Here is an 18,675-nt window from a genome sequence, read left to right as displayed (position 1 = left end):
AGTCAGTAGCTTTAAAATTGATTCAATCAAAACTTTCCCATACAGGATACCAGATACAGGGGCTTTATGTGTGAATTTTATCAGTCTTTCAGGGAACAAGTTCTTTTTGCCATATGCAATTTACGTATTTTGTGAATCCAAACCAGACAAAGATAGTGAAGAAAATAACATTTTAGACCATCCTTAAATATCCTAAGTAGCAAATTGATTACAGAAGTGCTTAAGTAATTAAGCCATTACCAAGTAGAATTTATTGAAAGATTATAAGATGATTGAGCATCAAGAAACCTATTAATGTAGTCATCATATTAGTAGATTAACAGGGAACACTATATATTCTTTTAATAGAACAACTTCAGTAAAATTTATTATTTCATAATTTAAGCAACCTAGGAATTTGAGGGAATTTTCTTAATCTATATCAAACAAAGTTGAGAACCATTTGCAGAAAGTCAGAAGCAAGACAATAAATTTACCTTTTATTCTGGAAGTCCCGCCTGGTACTATATGAAAGAAAGAAATTCTAGAACACTGAACTTTGCAGTTATTAATTGTTCTCTACATAGAAAATACAGCAGAATCTACAGATACACTGTTATTAATGAGATATGTAAATAATCAAGTTTACTGGATACCAAGATGCACAAAAAATGGAATCTGTAGCATTATTATATCCCCAAACTGTTTTTACTTAATGTATGTCCCAGTCAGAAAATGTATTAGGAAGAAAGATATAATTCAGAGCAATCTAAAAACTATGAAGTACCTAGAAATATATCTAAAAAGTGAAAGAAAACCTTTCTGAATTTTAAAACAGAATTGAAGGACATAAAAGCGTACCATGCTGTACATACATACGCAGGATTCAATTCTAATTGGAAGTTTGTACCTTTTGACTTTTACCCAGTTCTTCACTCTCCACTCCTGGCAACCACTAGTCTGTTCTCTGTATCTCTTGAGTTCGGTTACTTTAGATTTCACATCTAAGTGAGATCATACAGTATTTATATTTTTCAGTTAGCATAGTGCCCTCAAGTTCCATCCACATCGTCACAAATGGCAGGATTTCTTTTTCTCTTTTTTTTTAAATGGGTATTCCAGAGAGAAAGTATGTGTGTGTATGTGTGCCACATTTTCTTATTCATTCATTTATTATGAACAGTTAGGTTGTTTTCATATCTTGGCTGTCATAAATAATGCTGCCGTGAATATAGGGTGTAGATTCTGATTTCGTTTCCTTTAGTATATACTCAGAAGTAGAATAGCTGTATCATATGGTAGTTTTATTTTTAATTTCTTGGTGAGCCTCCATACTGGTTCCCATAGTGGCTGTACCAGTCTGCATTCCCATCCACAGTGCACAGGGTTCTGTTTTCTCCATGTCCTTGGCTTGGTTTTTTGTTGTTGTTGTTTTTTAAAAGATTTTATTTTATTTTTAGAGATGGGGAGGGAGGGAGAAAGAGAGGGAGAGAAACATTGATTGGTTGCCTCTCGTATGTGCCCCATTCAGGGACCAAACCTGCGACTCAGCCATGTGCCCTCACCAGGAATGAACTGACAACCTTTCATTTTGCAGGATGATGCCCAGCCAACTGAGCCACACCAGTCAGGGCTCTGCTTTGTTTTTTTAAGATGGGATTTTGTTAGGGTTTTGGTACTTAGTCTTGCTTAATGGAATCTTGATGGAATAAGTGTTTTTTTATGCAGATAAAAATATTAATGTTACTTAGATGGATCATAGTTGAACATAATATTTCTGAAAGTAAATTCAGGTATTTGATTCTGCTTAGTTTTCAGGGCTTTGCTCTCTGCTTTGATCACAAAATTAAGGCTGGATTTTTTCCCCCTTACAGAATCTTCTGAAGAGGAGTCTGATGACGAAATAGATAAAGATTCTGATGTGAGTAATTTGCTTGCTGGTACATACATCTTCTTTCATGACCTTGTACTCTGAGAATAAGGCCTTCACGAATGCTGTCCTTGCTTAATATTTCTACCAGGACAATTGGGATGAAGATGAGGAAGAGAAAGAAAGTGAAAAGGATGAGGATGTTGATGAAGAGAATGAAGAGGAAGATGAGGACTCAGAAGAAAAAGATGAAGAAAATGGTGAGGACAGAGACGTGGCAAGTGAAAAAGAATTAAATGGAGATTCTGACTTAGACCCTGAAAATGAAAGCGAAGAAGAGTGAAGGCAGAAAAGCAAGCCAATGGAACTGTGTGAGCTCCGACTCCCCTTCCCCAGTGCTGCTGAGTCTCCTGGGGAGGGGGGGGTCTCTGTGACAGATGCCAAGGACCGTGGCACATTTCCAAATTCCTGGTGGTGGCTTCATGCTACCTTGCTGTCCCGAGCAAAACTTAACTGTGTAAATAAGAGCGTGTTTCATTCAAATGTTAATAAACTTTACACAGTAAATAGACACATTTTCTGCAATGTACTGACATGAGTGTCCAATATATGGTATATTTTTATAATATAATATCCTAGTATGACTTGGTTATACCAAGAATTGACATCAGTGAAGATAAAGACATTTCCCAGGGAGGGGGTTTGAGAACTGGACTTTTGTGAAGGAGTCAGCTCTTATCTCAGGTTGGTATCTTTCATCAAATCCAGATGCAGCACTAGTGAAAAGGTTTTAATTTGATGCATTTTCATAAACTATGAAGTAAAAAATGAGTAAAAACGATTGTGACTGAATAATGAAATCTCCGGTGTCCCTAGCTTGTCTGTTAACTGTAGTGATCTGATTTGAGTCAGATTGGATCTTGGAGTGCTTCCCTAAGACAACCACTTATTTTTTAAGCTGTCATGTGAAATATTTTTTAAAAATACAAAAATTATGGTAATTGAAAAAAACTAAAGAGCTAGCCATATTAAGAATTTTTCTTGACTGCAAGTTGCCTGTAAAGAATCATTAGTGTCTAGATTTAGAAGTGCTCATTACCTGCAACTTAAAAAAATTCTGTTAAAGCTGCTTTTGAAGAGATTTTCATTTTTATTTAAATTCCTAATGGGTCAAAGAACAATTGTTTATTTTTTTTCTCTTTGGTTTTAGATATTAATGATAACCTTATTGGAATTTTTTCCAAAGAAAATATTTTTATAATTCAGTAATTTAATGTCTCCCTTCCTTTTCATTACCCACTCCTGGCAGTGTTAGGGTATCTGTTTACCTTTAAAATAATAAATCTGACTCAAGATTTTTTATGTCTGTATAAATAAATATTTTGGTGTGCTACAAGAGCCTTTTCAAATTATCAGTAATTTTTTTTTTTTTTTTTTAAAGAACAAGCCAGTATTTGTTTAGTGCTCTCTAGGGAATGTGCAGATGGAAACCCAACTCTTTAGGAAGGGCTGGGGAGATGGTTTTATTTTTCCCACCTGTGAATATGTAAAATGCAAAACCTGCAAAACCATTATCTCTGAGGGATTTGTAACCATCGGTGGCAGAACAGATTTCTGTGTTCAGCTAACAGCTGGAGCTGTACAGGCATCTTGGGGAAGGACATTTGAGCCAGCTAATGTTATAATGTACAGTTATATTTGTCTATAAATGGAGCTGTTTATGGGAATTTAATACCATTCTCTTTGTAAAGTGAATAAATATTCATCTTTACCCATTGCTTGTCTTGTGTATATGGAGAAACAACCATCTGTTTGGGCTTGTGGCATGAAGGTTATACGTGTAAAAGCGCTCTTACTCTGCTGGCATTAACAGGTAAATGCTTTCAGTGCTTGTTGGATAACCTACAGTTTGTCATGAGGTGAAAGGACCTAAAACTGTTGTACCTTCGTGGTGGTTTCTTGATGCAGCCCCACTTGGCCGGGTCACACTGCTGCAGTCCAACGCCCCCGTGGCCTGACTGGGATGCACGTGCTCTTACAGTTCCTGGTGGGTGGTCTCAAGTCGGGTTTCCCTGCACCTGGAGAAGCAAAGGACAAGATAACTACAGTGTTGTCTTACTGATTGTCTTTCAGTTTGGAGAAATGAATCCAGAGTCAGATTAGGTTGGTTATGAGGTATCTCACTGTGTCTCACTCCTGAGGTAGAGGATGAAGTTGTATGTGGGGTGAGATGAATATTTCTTTCCGACTCTTGATTTTGAAAAACTAACTGTTTATGATCAAACCAAGGATCACACATAGTATTTGGTTGTCATATTGCTCTGTTAATCCATAATACTCCCATGTGTGGCGTGTGTGTGTTCCATGATTTTGAAATTTAAACGAGTCAACATGCATTAAGCTGTGTTGAAGAATGATTGTTTCCTCATTAGATTCTGGTTTAAATGTTTTTGGCAAGAATACTAAATACGTGGTTGTATTTGAGGTTGATTTGCAAAAATTCTTCGTGTATTCGTGTGTTTTGATGTAAGTAGATGTTGAGACTAGGCTTCAGATGTTTGAAGCCTTAATGCAGAAGTTTGAGCGTTAGGATGGGATCTTGATAGAACATTGAGTACACTGATGCCATATGTAAGGCTGTATAATTGCTATGGAAGTGAATTCTCAACATTGTACATTTATTTATCAGAGAAGGAAAACTCTGATTCCAAAAAACCTCCGCTGCCTTGCGGCATACCTCTTCAGGGGAAAGGCTAAGGGAGTAAACCCCGACAGAAAATCCGGAGCCGGAGTCCCTAAGGCGGTTTGACGTTGTAGTCAACACCGGCAACTCCTGCGGCGCACCTGAAGCCAAGCTGTATTGACTCCGTCTTTCCCTTGGACCCTTCAGCTGCGAAGAGAGGGGGGGTCTGCTGCATGGGCAACAGCAGACCCTCCATATCACCCTGCCCAGGCTCTGTAGCCTCAGCTTCACTGGAGAGGACACTCCAGCGTCATCGCAAGATGTCGATTCAACACGGGAGGAGACAGATACCGTGTCACTCCCGAGTCAGACTGCACAGCCATTCTCGGCGGTGCAGATAGACTCTTAAGAAGCTACACCATCGTCTCTCGAGACGGACGGCTGCCGACAACGAATTGTTAGACATTTTTTCCAATATGGGAAGGGAAGACAGGGCACAAGTTCTAAGGGAAACTAACTCCCTCTTGTCTCTGGGACTTTTAAGAAACTGAAATAGAGCCTTACATATAAACAGTCTTTTTCTACAGGTGGAAAAGAACTTAAATCTTTCTCCTTTTCTTTCATGTATGTTTTTCAATATTGTTTTAAAAGTAAAGATGTTCATTGAGTAAATTTTGGAAAATACCGGAAAGCATAAAGGAACATAAAATCATATTAACAAAGATAACCATTTGTAATGTTCTGGTGTGTCTCCTTTTAATCTTTTGCCTTGCATGTTGCAGACACATTTTCTTACGAAATTGGAATCATGTTTTATCCTTTGTCACATAATACCGTATAGTTAATTATCCTTTGAAATAATGTTGCTTTCGGCTATTACTACTTCACCCATGTTACACTTTAAACATTCTCCTATTATAATTTGTTGTCGTAATACTATAGTGAACATTCTTACATTCTATATTTTTCTTTTTTAAAAAATATTTTGAAAGTAATTTATAGTGAATTACAAATATACAAAAAGAATAATGTTACAATGAACCTTCATGTGCTCATTGCTCAGTCTTTACAATTACTAATATTTTGCTAATCTTTTTGCATTTCTTTTCCTTCTTAGCAGTTGTGAGACATCATATCTCATCCTTAAATTCTTTTTTTATTGCTGTTCTATTATAGTTGTCCCAATTTTTCCCCTACCTCGCCTTGCCCCCTGCTCCCACGGTCAATCCCAACCCTGTTGTCCATGTTCATGGGTCCTTTATACATGTTCCTTTATATTTTTCTTGACATACTTGTGAGATATTTCTAGGAGTAATTTTACTTAATAAAATACAAGATAGTCTCTCAGATTTAAGAAATTTGCCAAAGTTCTTTTCCAGATTTTAAGCCCCACGAGCAGTGCTTGGGTTTCCATTTCATTATGCACCTCAGTTCCTACAGTTCAGGCACTTGTCCGTGCTGAAAGGGATGACCTTACTTACCTGAAAGGGCTTTTTGTATATATTAAAGAGACTCATTTATTGGTAAACATATGCTGCAAATATTTTCCTCAATTTGCCTTTTTTTCATGATACACTTTATAGTTTTGTTTTTAAGCTTAAAAATCTTCCTCCTTGGAAGATATTCCTTGTAGTTTGTTATAGTCATTTTAAATCTTTACTTAAAAAAAAAAATTACCTCTCTAGTAACTGGTTGTGAAATTAAGGGGGTTGCAACCACTGTTTTTCAAAGGAGAAAAGGTAATTAACATGGAAAATACCAGTGCGCTGCATGTAGTTCAGGGTAATTATTTTTGAGGGGTGTATGTATGTGCTGAGGTGCAATGTCAAAGGCGTTTCCGTGGCGACATTTGAAAGCTGCTGCGCTAATCCGGGTGGAAGAGTCAGGGAGATGAGGCTCTACCTGAGGGGCCCCTGCCCCACGCCCACCAGTTTTCGCCATGCTGTTGAATACTGTGTGCTATGGACTGAATTTGTGCCCCACCCTCAAATTCTTATGTCGAAACCCTAATCCCCAAGGCGGCAATGTTTGGAGGTGGGGCCTCTGGAAGGTAATTAAGTCCTGAGTGGAGCCTTGGTGAGAGGGTTTTTGCCCTTTAAGCAGAGACAGAGCGTGAGGATACGACGAGAAGACAGCCACCTGCAAACCCGGAAGCAGGTTCTCCCCAGGTACCAGGTCCGCCAGCACCTTGATCTTGGACTTCTCAGCCTTCAGAACTGTGAGAAATCAATGTTTCTTGTCTAAGCCACACAGTCCGGTGATTGGTTATAGCATCCCAGGTGGACAAAGGCCCTTTTTCTATCCCATCGACCGACTTGGGCTGACTTTGTCACGTGGTGGGTGCATTTCAGTGCTGGTCATTATGACATTGATCTCTCTTCTGCCAAAGCAACCTTAGTTGGAACTTCCTCTTGTTGGTATTTTTGTACCCTGACATGTTTTCCTGAGTATGTTTTTGCCCTTTTATTCCATATTATTCAGTAAAGATTCATTGGCTGTAAGAAACATGAACTTACCAGAGGCAGCATAGGCAAAATAAATGTATTATGACTTCGGAGAATCTCAGAACAGAAGGAAACAGCGGGTCCTCAGGAAGGGGTTACAAGCAGGCAGGGGAAAGAACCATTAGGGCCTTCATGTGGTCCCTTATCTGTTGCCCTCTGCTGCCTCATGGTCCTGCCTGTCTTCTGTCTGCCTTCCAGGCCTGTAACCCAGCCACTTGCTGATCTGTGGAAAAGCTCGGTATTCTCTGCTTCCCTGATCCAGTCTCCACCCTTCTCCACTGCTCCGTGTGCTAGGAGGTTGAGTTTTACACCCTGTGGCAGCCCAGCCCGGCTCCCTTGGTGGGGATCAGCCAATGGGTGGTCCTGGCAGGGGACTGGAGGGTGGGAGGGGAGGCAGAATACTTATTGCCCTGGTGAGCTCTGTGTGTCTCCGGAGTCCTTTGCTCTTTTGTGGCTCCAGTTTATTTTTAAAGTTTTATTTATTTTTTCTTTTGTGGCTGCAATTTACTTTATTTCATTGATTTTAGAGAGAGAAGGGAGAGAGAGACAGACATCAGGTGGTTGTTCCATTTATCCATGCATTCATTGATTGCTTCTTTTTATGTGCCCTGACCAGGGATTGAACCCACAACCTTGTTGTGCTGGGACGACGCTCTAACCACTGAACCACTCAGCCAGGGCTGTGACTTCAGTTTAAAGGTTGCTTTTCATTCTCATCTGCCCTAGATGCCCTCACCCTCCTCTGCTGGTTTCCTGAATTCCAACCACACCTTTGTAAGAAGTCTGTGAAACCTCACAGGTGCCTTGTCTGCATGAGTCTGTTACCTGCTAGGAGTCCAAGCCAGTTCAAACTGCCCGCTGCTGGGAGAGACTGGCTGCATCTTGGTTCAGGTGTCCAGGTGTCCACCACGTGCCCTCACCCACATCCAGGGCAGTGTCTTGCCGCACTGGTGACTTCTGCAAGTGTGCCCCTGTGAAGAGGGCAGTCTTCCTGCCAAAATCAGGTTCACTGTGAGCTGAGCTGGTGTCGACCTCAGACAGCTTATTTTTTTATTTTTAAAATTGTGGTAAAACACACATAATAAAAACATCATTTTAACCATATTTAAGTTTTCGGTTCAGTGGTATTAAGTATGTTCACATTGTTGTGTAACCATCACCACCACCTCTTTTCCTCGCGACCTGAAGCCCTGTACCCATTAAACACTGACTCCTTCCACCCCCCACCCCACAGTCCTTGGCAACCTCCATTCTCCTTTCTGCCTATGAATTTGATTACTCTAGGTCCCTCTTTAAAAAATCAGTTTTAATTAGAGAAGTAAATATAGAAATGCATCCTTGTACAAAAGGATGAACATGTTACCTGTAAGGCCAAGTCCACCGGGCTCACCGCCTGTGACCACCTCCCACGCTGCCTGCCGTGGCTACCTGCAGAGGGAGCCGCTGGTATTTCAGAGGCTGGGTTTCTGTAAATCTTGCTGCGCGTTTGTGTGCATACAGATGTGCTCTTAGAGGATAAGTCCTTTCTTTTTTCTCACGAGTGGTGTCACACAGTATGGGGAATTCCGTACTTGAATTTGTTTTAGAACACGCTGTATCTCGGAGGACTTTCCAAGTCAGTGACATAGAAACTGCCTTTTTTAAGCAGCATCGGGTCACTTGAAGGGCTCGCCTACCCTGACTGACAAACTCCGGGGAACCTCGGGTTAAAAGCAAATCCAATGGGAATTTTGACTGAGCTTGAGGTAAAGCAATAGAAGAGAATTGATTTCATTATGAAATATTATAACATTAACATTTACTTTAATAGTACAATATGATTTTTTTTTTTTGTAATTGGGAAATGTTGGTTCTTCTGTGTCCTCAGGCTGGGACAGTTACGTCACAAATAGTGATCTAGTTGCTTCTTTAGGAGTGTGTAGTTAACATCCTCACTTAAGCAAAGCAGACAGGTAAGACACATGGTTTTAGCAAGTTCTTGTGAATGAATGGATGGAATGAATGGTTTTGTCTGTTAATTTAGGGCTCCGGTTCAATAAGATGGGAAAGGACTGGGGGTGCATAGGTGGGAGTCTGCCATGGGAAGGAGTTTTTCTGGCTTTTCTCGCAGGTGGGTCCTCAGTGCTGTGCACACCGTTGACTGCCTTTGACACAGCGTGTCCCTGGGATTGGGATTATGGCATTTACATACAGGCATGGGGATGAGGGGGGAGATTTAGTCAAGCAACTAATTAGAATATGCGGTAGAATGAAGCGAATGTCACTTACTTTCACACATGAAGTGCTGTGGAAGCCACGAGAAGGAAAGATCGATCTGTTTCCATCCAGAAATCAGAAGATTGGAGGATATGAGGACGTTGGCCCCGGCCTTGTAGGAAGCAAGACCGATTAAAGTGAGTGGCTAATAGGTGCATTCTAGAAACTTAAAACTCAGAAAGCTTAGAACTGAGCTCCTTGAGTCAGTAAAGTGTGAGAGAGTGTCTAGTTTTAAGACCCCAAAATGAGTTCTGATGAATGGAGAACTGATGGCAAATTTTTCTCAGATGTCACCAAATCCTTTCTCCCTCACCAGACAGCCTGTGTGTGGCGTTCAGACCGCATGTGTGTGCTGCTCACTGCTCTTGTTCTGATTTGCTGGGTTCAGCGGGTGCACATTAGAACCAGGGCGCTCTCATGGCATTTTCTCTCTTCCTCGCCAGACCTGTCCCAATTGGCCTGGTTACTTTTTCTGGTTAGAAGGACAATGTTAATACAAGACACAACCACTAGGTGGCAGCTTTGCTTCGTGCAAATTTCTTAGCAGAGACCAGGAGTCTTGAGGAACAGCTGCTAATTGCGACCTCGTCCTGTGTAGCGCGTGTTGGATTTGATTGTTTCCCCAGTGTGGGTTTAGCTCATTGCTCTGTCCTCTGTATTTTCTATAATCTGGGTGTTTCATATCAGTACTATCCGACAGAACATTCTGTGATGATGGAAATGTTCTCTGTGATGCCCGGTGTGGTCGTCACTAGCCACAGGTGTACATTGAGCCCTTGTATGTGCCCTGACTGGGGGATTGAACCTGAAACATAGGCATGTCGGGATGATGCTCTAACCAACTAAGCTACCTGGCCAGGCTGCCACTCCAGTTTTCTTATGCTTGTTGTTTGCATGATTTACCATTTTTCCTACTTTTAACCTGTGTTTTTAATTTTAAAGTATATTTATTGTAAGCATGCAATTGGGTCTTACATTTACCCAGTCTGACTCTCTCCACCTTTTAATTTAAATACGTATGCTATTTATATGTAATGTAGTCGTCAGTAGGACTGGGATTAAGTGTACCATTTTGCGATTTGTTTTCTGTTTGTCTCATTTGTTCTTTGTTCCCCCTCTCTCCCTCTTTTTGTAACTTTTGGTGGAAATTTTTAAAAATTCTCTTTTATCTTCACTCCTGGCTTATTTGCCCTACTTTGTTTGTTTAGTGGTGGCTCTGGGGTTTGACCCAGGCATCACAATGTGGCCTCACTCACTTCCCTGGCGAATGCCCTGATTATCAGCAAGGGCCGTCCTTCCTGGCTGGCTGGGACTTACATGCTGTGCAAGCTCAGGAGGCTGTTCGGCTCCCTGCTTCTTGTTAGCTCTTGGTCTGACCTCCTGGGAGTCACCCTACAAACGATCATCATTCCTGGGCAGATTGTTTTTTGGAGCTGTTTTTTTAATTCTACTTCTCTTTTTGCCAAAACTCGGTTCTGAAGCTTTTAGCTGCCTCAGCTTTTGTGAACCCCATTCTCTGTCTCCTCAACACAGCTGAATTGGGGATCCCATTCCCTGCTCTGTGGTTTGGAATTGTGTCTCCAGGCAGAAAGCTAGGGCTTCTACGGGCCTCACTTCGTCTGTTTTCTTTTACTTTTTTTCTCTCTTCAGTTTCACAGTGCTGCCTGTTGTCCAATGTCTGAAAATAATTGTTTCATATATTTTGTCTGGTTTTCTAATTGCTTATTGTGGGAGGGTAAATTTGGCCTATGTTATTTCATCTAGTGAGAAGGAGAAGTCTCATTTAACTTTTGATTATTGATCTTTTTTATGTGGCTACCTAGTCTTTATTATAGTAATAATAAATAATCTATGTTCAAGTAGAAAACCTTGAAATGCCAACTGAAGTAAAAACCATCCATAATCCCCTCCATCCTGAAGTAAACAGAAACAATGTTTTAGCATATATCCTTCCAGACTTTTCTATGTGCATATGTATCTATAAATACAAAAATAAGACCATACTGTCCCCACTGCAATGATGGTTTATAACAGCTGCCTATTCCCAAGAACACAGGACAAATAGCACCCATTTTTCCCCTGCATTATGACAGCTCATGAGTTTCACAGGAGAGCCTGCTGTATTTCAGAAATATTTGCAGGACCCTGGACTTGAGAAATTCCGTGTGTAAAAGAAAACCATTATTAAAAAAATTTTTTTTAGTTCTGCTGATGTGGCTCACTGCATTGAGCACTGGTCTGCGAACCAAAAGCGTTGCCGGTTCGATTCCCAGTCAGGGCACACTCCTGGGTTGTGGGCCAGTCCCCAGTTGGGGGAGCATGGAAGGCAACCACACATTGATGTTTCTCTCCCTCTCTTTCTCCCTCCCTTCCCATCTCTCTAAAAAGAAACAAATAAAATCTTTTAAAAATGTTTTTATTGATTTCAGAGAGAGAGAGAGATATCACTTTGTTATTTCACTTATTTATTGGTTGTTTCTTATATGTGTCCTGACTAGGGATCGAACCTGCAACCTTGGTGTATCAGGATGATGCTGTAACCAACTGAGCTACCCAACCAGGGCAAATTATCATTATTTTTTAAAGTCTGCAATTCTGCAAATGCAAAAGTTTACAAGAGGAAATCTTTTATTTAACAGAGAGAGAGAGAGAGAGAGAGAAAAGTAGATTTGACATTGTATTTTTAGGCCCCAAATAGGCTTGTTCATCAAATGCATTGTTTGAGTGGACAAAGACAGACATTTTTTTAATGGCTTGTCAGATTTTAAGAAATTTATCCAAGTCTGTGTACTGTTTATTACTTTGGACCTCTTAAACTTAAAAAGAAACAAACAGAAAACTTCTGGTCCAGATGGCAGCACAAGTAAACACAGCTTGCCTCCTTGCACAACCACATGAAAAGTGTAACACTAATATATAACAACCATCACTCAGGACTGTCAGAAATTGAGTTGAATGGAAGTCCAACACCTATGGAATTAAAGAAACCACATCCATCCAGACTGGTAAGAAGGGTGAAGATGCAGAACAGGCTGGTCCCACATACATGTGTGGTGGATAGAAATTTGGGGGGAAATATTGGGAACAAGGAGTTCTAGTTCCACACCAAGTCTCCCACCCCAGGGTATCATAAGTGCTCATAATTTCTGGCTGCAAACACCAGTGGGGATTGAGTTGGTGGAAGAAACTTCTGGAGTTCCAAGCAATTCCCCTTAAAGAACCCACACACGGACTTACCTCAAGCTCATTTCCTATGAGCTCCGACACTGGGATGGCAGATTGAAAGGCACCAGTATCATACAGGGAGAAACTGAAGTGTCTGGCATCAAGGCAAGAGCTGAGGGAGAGCTTTCTCCCATACAGAAAGGTGGGCAGAGGCCAATGTCCCTTTTCTGAATCCTCCCCCCACAGAGCCACAGAGCCAGTAGGCTGGTGCCATTTCTGAGACTCCATCAACACTGCCGTGGAGATCCCCAGAGATTCTGTCCCACCTGACTTTGGGCCCACTGAAACTGCTTTTACATATGAATGGCTGGTCTTGGCTCATGCTTCACAACTTCCTAAATCCTCTCAAACAAGCAAGAGCCAGCCTCAGTGAGCTCCCAGTCCCTGTACCTCTTGCTAAGGGGCCCCAGGCCTGGTACTAGCAGCAGCCAGCCTAGACTCACAGTTTAGCTTTGCCTGGATAAATCCCTTCCACTGGCCTGCCAATAGCAATCAAGGCTCAACTACAAGAAAAGTGTGTACTCAGCCCACACAAAGGGCACACCTTGAGTACCCAGCTTGAGTGATAGGGGAGACTGTGCCACTGGTCCCTATGGAACACCTACTACATTAGGCCACACCACCAGGACAGGGAGTCATAGCAGCTCTACCTAATATATAAAAACAAACACAGGAAGGCTGCCAAAATGAGCAAAGAAACATGGTCCAAATAAAAGAACAGATCTAAACTCCAGAAAAAGTGCTAAATGAAATGGAAATAATCTATCAGATGCAGAGTTCAAAAGACTGGTTATAAGGATGCTTAAGGAACTTAGGACCTCAACAGCACAAAAGAGATCCAGTCAGGAATGAAGGATTCATTAATTGAAATAAAGAACAATATACAGGGAAACAACAGTAGAGTGGATGAATCTGAGAATCAAATCAATGATTTGAAACATAAGGAAGCAAAAAACAACCAACCAGAACAAAAGGAAGAAAAATAATCCAAAAGAAACGAGAATAGTATAAGCAGCCTCTGGGACAACTTCAAGTGTTACAACATTCGCATCATAGGGGTGCCAGAAGGAGAAGAGAAAGAGCAAGAAATAGAAAATCTATTTGAAAAAATAATGAAAGAAAACTTCCCTAACTTGGTGAAGGAAATAGGCACACAAGTCTAGGAAGCACTGAGTCCCAAACACGATGGATACAAAGAGGCCCACTCCCAGACACATCATAATTAAAATGTCAAAGAGTAAAGAGAGAATCTTAAAAGCAGCAAGAGAAAAGAAGTTAGTTACCTACAGGGGAGTTTTCATAAGACTGTGAACTAATTTCTTAAAGGGAACTTTCGGGCTAGAAATATTCAAAGTCATGAAAAGCAGGGACCTACAGCCAAGATTGCTCTACCGTCATCGTCGTCGTCGGCGGCGGCGGCGGCAGCCGTCCGTCTCGAGAGACGATGGTGTAGCTTCTTAAGAGTCTATCTGCACCGCCGAGAATGGCTGTGCAGTCCGACTCGGGAGTGACACGGTATCTGTCTCCTCCCGTGTTGAATCGACATCTTGCGATGACGCTGGAGTGTCCTCTCCAGTGAAGCTGAAGCTACAGAGGCCTGGGCAGGGTGATATGGAGGGTCTGCTGTTGCCCATGCAGCAGACCCCCCCTCTCTTCGCAGCTGAAGGGTCCAAGGGAAAGACAGAAGTCAATACAGCTTGGCTTCAGGTGCGCTGCAGGAGTTGCCGGTGTTGACTACAACGTCAAACCGCCTTAGGGACTCCAGCTCCGGATTTTCTGTCGGGGTTTACTCCCTTAGCCTTTCCCCTGAAGAGGTATGCCGCAAGGCAGCGGAGGTTTTTTGGAGTCAGAGTTTTCCTTCTCTGATGTGCCCTGACTGGAAGATCGAACCAGCGACACTTAGCTCGCAGGCCGACGCTCAATCCACTGAGCCAAACCAGCCAGGGAATCATCGGGATAATTGCAATAATATATATATATCAGAGAAAGGAAAACTCTGACTCGAAAAAACCTCCGCTGCCTTGCGGCATACCTCTTCAGGGGAAAGGCTAAGGGAGTAAACCCCGACAGAAAATCCGGAGCCGGAGTCCCTAAGGCGGTTTGACGTTGTAGTCAACACCGGCAACTCCTGCGGCGCACCTGAAGCCAAGCTGTATTGACTCCGTCTTTCCCTTGGACCCTTCAGCTGCGAAGAGAGGGGGGGTCTGCTGCATGGGCAACAGCAGACCCTCCATATTACCCTGCCCAGGCTTTGTAGCTTCAGCGTCATCGCAAGATGTCGATTCAACACGGGAGGAGACAGATACCGTGTCACTCCCGAGTCGGACTGCACAGCCATTCTCGGCGGTGCAGATAGACTCTTAAGAAGCTACACCATCGTCTCTCGAGACGGACGGCTGCTGACGATGACGATATATTTATTTTACATCCCCTGTCTTACTTCTGTCACAATATTGGGTACACAGTAGATGTTTAACATGAGTGCACTAAATAAAATAGGATATGCCCTGGCTGGTGTGGTTCAGTGGGTTGAATGCTGACCTGGGAACCAAAATGTCACCCGTTTGATTCCCAGTCAGGGTGCATGCCTGGGTTGCGGGGGTTCCCCACTGGAGGGTGTATGAGAGGCTACTGATTGATGTTTCTCTTGCACATCGATGTTTCCCTCTTTTTCTCCCTCCCTTACCCTCTCTTTAAAAAAATAAATAAAATCTTAGCCTTGGCTAGTGTGCCTCAGTGAATTGAGTGTTGACCTATGAACTGAAAGGTCGCTGGTTCGATTCCCAATCAGGACACATGCCTGGGTTGCAGGCCAGGTTCCCAGGAGCATGTTGGAGAGCCTGATAAAGGGGCGCCATGATGTAGGAGGATGCTGTAGCCACCCTGTGGGAAGCAGTGAGCAGCTGTGCAGTTTGTAGTCAGGATTCGGCCACGCGGCCTGGGCTAATGAGAAAGCAGGCCCGCTGCTGCTTTGATGGTGCCCGCTCCAGCTGACTCCGAAGCCACCAAGGACTCTGCCTTGAAGACCCAGACTCTTATCTGGACTCCTGGAACTCAGGACATATGGAGAGGACACTCTCTTAGGATTTGTGCCTTTCCTGGACTCCGCCATGATCCAGTGTAACATGGGACATGCTTTTCTGGACTATTATATGGGGAGAAAAACATCAATGTGTGAGAGATCCATCGACTGGTCGCCTCTTGCATGCCCCTAACTGGGAACCTGGTCTGCTCTACCAAACAACGATATTTAGACTTGAAAGGCAGATAAAGAGCTTCCCAGATAAGAAAAAACTAAAGGAGTTCTTCATCACCAAACCATTATTACATGAAATGTTAAGGGACTTATTTAAGAAAAAGAAGATCAAAACTATGAACAATAAAATGGCAATAAATACATATCTATCAACAACTGAATCTAAAACACAAACTAAGCAAACAAAAGGACCAGAGACAGAATCATGGATACAGAGAGTGTTTGGCTGGTTGCCAGATGGGAGGGGAGTAGGGGAATGAGTGAAGAGTTGAGGGGATTAAGAAGTACAAATAGGTAGTTACAGAATAGGTAGGAGGATGTTAAGAGCAAGTATAGGAAGTGGAGTTGCCAAAGAACTTAAACATGCATGACTTGAACAAAGGAGGGGGGGATTGCCTAAGGGAGTGGGAGGTGCTGAATGGAGGGGGGCAAAAGGAGAAAAATTGGGACAACTGTAATAGCATAATCAACAAAATATAGTTTTAAAAGAAACCAATAAGCCATTTTGCTAAACACACACACACACGCATGCATGCACGCACACACGCACGCATGAAAAATAGAGACATCTATTGAAGAAGATACAAGATACAAGAAACATTGTATGCAGGAAAATGGCACCTCAGTCCCCTTCAAAGTGGGCACCTTGAAACCACACACAGTTCTCCCAGCATCTCTTCCACTGTTCAAAAGGCTCTGCAGAATCCTTTGTTGAAATCACCATCAGCTGCCCCATTGTATTTTCCTGAATCTCATCAATCGTCTGAAATTTCCCTTTCTAAGATGATTTTAGTTTTGGGAAAAGCCAGAAGTCGTAGGGCACCAAATCTGGGCTGCAGGGGGACTGAGTCACCTGGGTGATTTGATGTTTTGCCAAAAAACTCTGAATGAGACAGGATGCATGAGCAGGTGCATCATCATGATGAAGCTGCTAGTCACCAGTTGCCCACAGTTGTAGCCCTTTTTGTCATATTGCATTTCTCAACTGAGAGAGAACATTGAGGTAGTACTCCTTATTGATTGTCTTTTAGGGATGTATTTGTGTTGGACAACACCTTCCCAATCAAAAAACGCAGTTGATGTGGTCTTGATCTTGCTGTGACTTCGGTCATGGAGAACCAGGCAACTTCTGTTGGGATAACTGGGCCTTCGTTTCTGGATCATCGCCTTAGACCCACGGTTCATCTTTGGTTATGACCTTCTTCAGGAAATTTGGTTCATTGGTAGCAATTTTAATCAAGTCATTAGCAACTGCAGCACAATGTTCCTTCTACTCTGGTAGCAGAGGCCACGGAACAAATTTTGCCATGATACATTCCATACCAAGATCCTGTATCAAAATCTCAAACAAAGTAGTTTTTGGAATCCCCAGATCAACTTCTAGTCCTCGCACTGTCAGTCACCGATCTTTGTTGACCGCAGCCTGTACATGTTCAACATTCTTAGATATTCTGCTTGTTGCAGGCTGTCCAGAATGTGGGTCACTTTCAACAGATTCTAGAACATCTTTGAAGTGTTTGTGCCACACTTTTATTTATGCAGCACTCATTGCATCGTCCCTGAAGACTTCTGAATCATCCGAATACTGGCCATGGAGGAATGTTCAAGCTCAACGCAAAATTTGATGCAGATTCGTTGCTCTCTTCACTCAATCATTTTGAATGCAACGGCCACATTATACACATGCTCACTCAATGGTGTCGACCACCCCCACTGACTAGTACAGTGAAGTGGTCATTGTTCACGCATGCGCATTCCAGTCCACTCTCTGTGGCTGCCAGGTTGCATCGATGTTGCACAAAGCATTCTCATTATATTAACCATTGTTGGACTTTTTCTGGATAGACCTTGTATGCCTTTGTCTTCCTCCTCTGACCCACACGTACCCTAAGGAAAGTGTGCACGTTTGATGTGCCTCTGGGGGGAAGCACCCCACAGGGCCCTTGGAGAGCCGTTGCCTCTGCTTTGGTCTTAGTGTCTCAGAAGGCCCCCCACGCACACTCACCCTGCCTCTGGGGTGGATGAGGCCATCTCCGGGCAGCCCTGTGAGCTCCAGGAAGATCAGCATGAGAGGAATACAGAGTAGTTTCTCTTTGATCTCTCCAGAACATGCCATTGCTATTTGCAGTAACAATGACAAACAATGAAACATTGGGACACTCTTCGCATGGTGAGGTTTCAGAAGGATTCCTGCTGGGCCTCAGGAGCTTTGCAGGTTTGCCTTGCAGACCACCTCTGGGACTGGGATCTACCAGGTGATCTTCAGTTCTGGTTTCAGCCCCATTTAAAGGTGATGGCATTGGCTCTGTAACTGTGTGGCAGGATGTGGCACAGAGCAGCAGGTGCTACAGAGGATTCAGGGGCAGGGTGTCAGGGGCTAGGATGGGCACCTTTCCCAAGTGCAGATGCAGCAAGCTGCAGCCTTTCTGAGGCCAGTGAGGCAGGACATGCTCACATGGGTGTGGTAAATGAGATTTCCAGAAGATTTGAGTTCCCAAGGGGACTTGGGTTATTGCGGCTGATGGGTTCTTTTTGTGCCCATGACATCATGGTATACAAAAACAAACAAAAAACATAAAAAGCAAAAGTTCCGGAACCAGATAAATATCTGTTCAAATCCAGACTCCTGGGCTTCCTGACTATGAGGTCTTTGATATAAGGCTTTCCCCTTAGGTTCCTTATCTTTCTTGCAGAATTAGAGATAAACCATTGTAAGTAGCAGTGTAACTGCTCTGTAACAAAGTAGGTGATTAATGAACATTAATTTCCTTTTGTTTTCTTTCTCCCAACTTTGGATTACCTTTGACATGATTTCTTATAATAGTCCCAGAACATAAACAGGGAAAATATTTTTACTTTTGAGAAATGAGCAAATGGAAACAGAGACTAATGTGGCGTGAGG

General features: G+C 42.6%; 1 protein-coding gene across 1 annotated transcript in view; it reads left to right on the top strand.

The window, feature by feature from the left end:
• The window catches only part of WDR43 (WD repeat domain 43), a 32,204-nt gene extending 29,784 nt beyond the window's left edge, over window positions 1–2,420 (top strand). The window contains exons 17-18 of the mRNA XM_090280988.1: window positions 1,854–1,900; window positions 2,001–2,420. Of these exons, the coding sequence (XP_090137114.1) occupies window positions 1,854–1,900; window positions 2,001–2,192 (239 nt within the window). The 3' untranslated portion in view covers window positions 2,193–2,420. The remainder of the gene's footprint in view (window positions 1–1,853; window positions 1,901–2,000) is intronic.
• Window positions 2,421–18,675: the final 16,255 nt, after the last annotated feature.

Source organism: Furipterus horrens, unplaced genomic scaffold, assembly GCF_987537825.1.
Source record: "Furipterus horrens unplaced genomic scaffold, mFurHor1.1.pri manual_scaffold_6, whole genome shotgun sequence".
NCBI classification, from domain to species: Eukaryota; Metazoa; Chordata; class Mammalia; order Chiroptera; family Furipteridae; genus Furipterus; species Furipterus horrens.
This window is presented reverse-complemented; position numbering and strand designations above follow the sequence as displayed.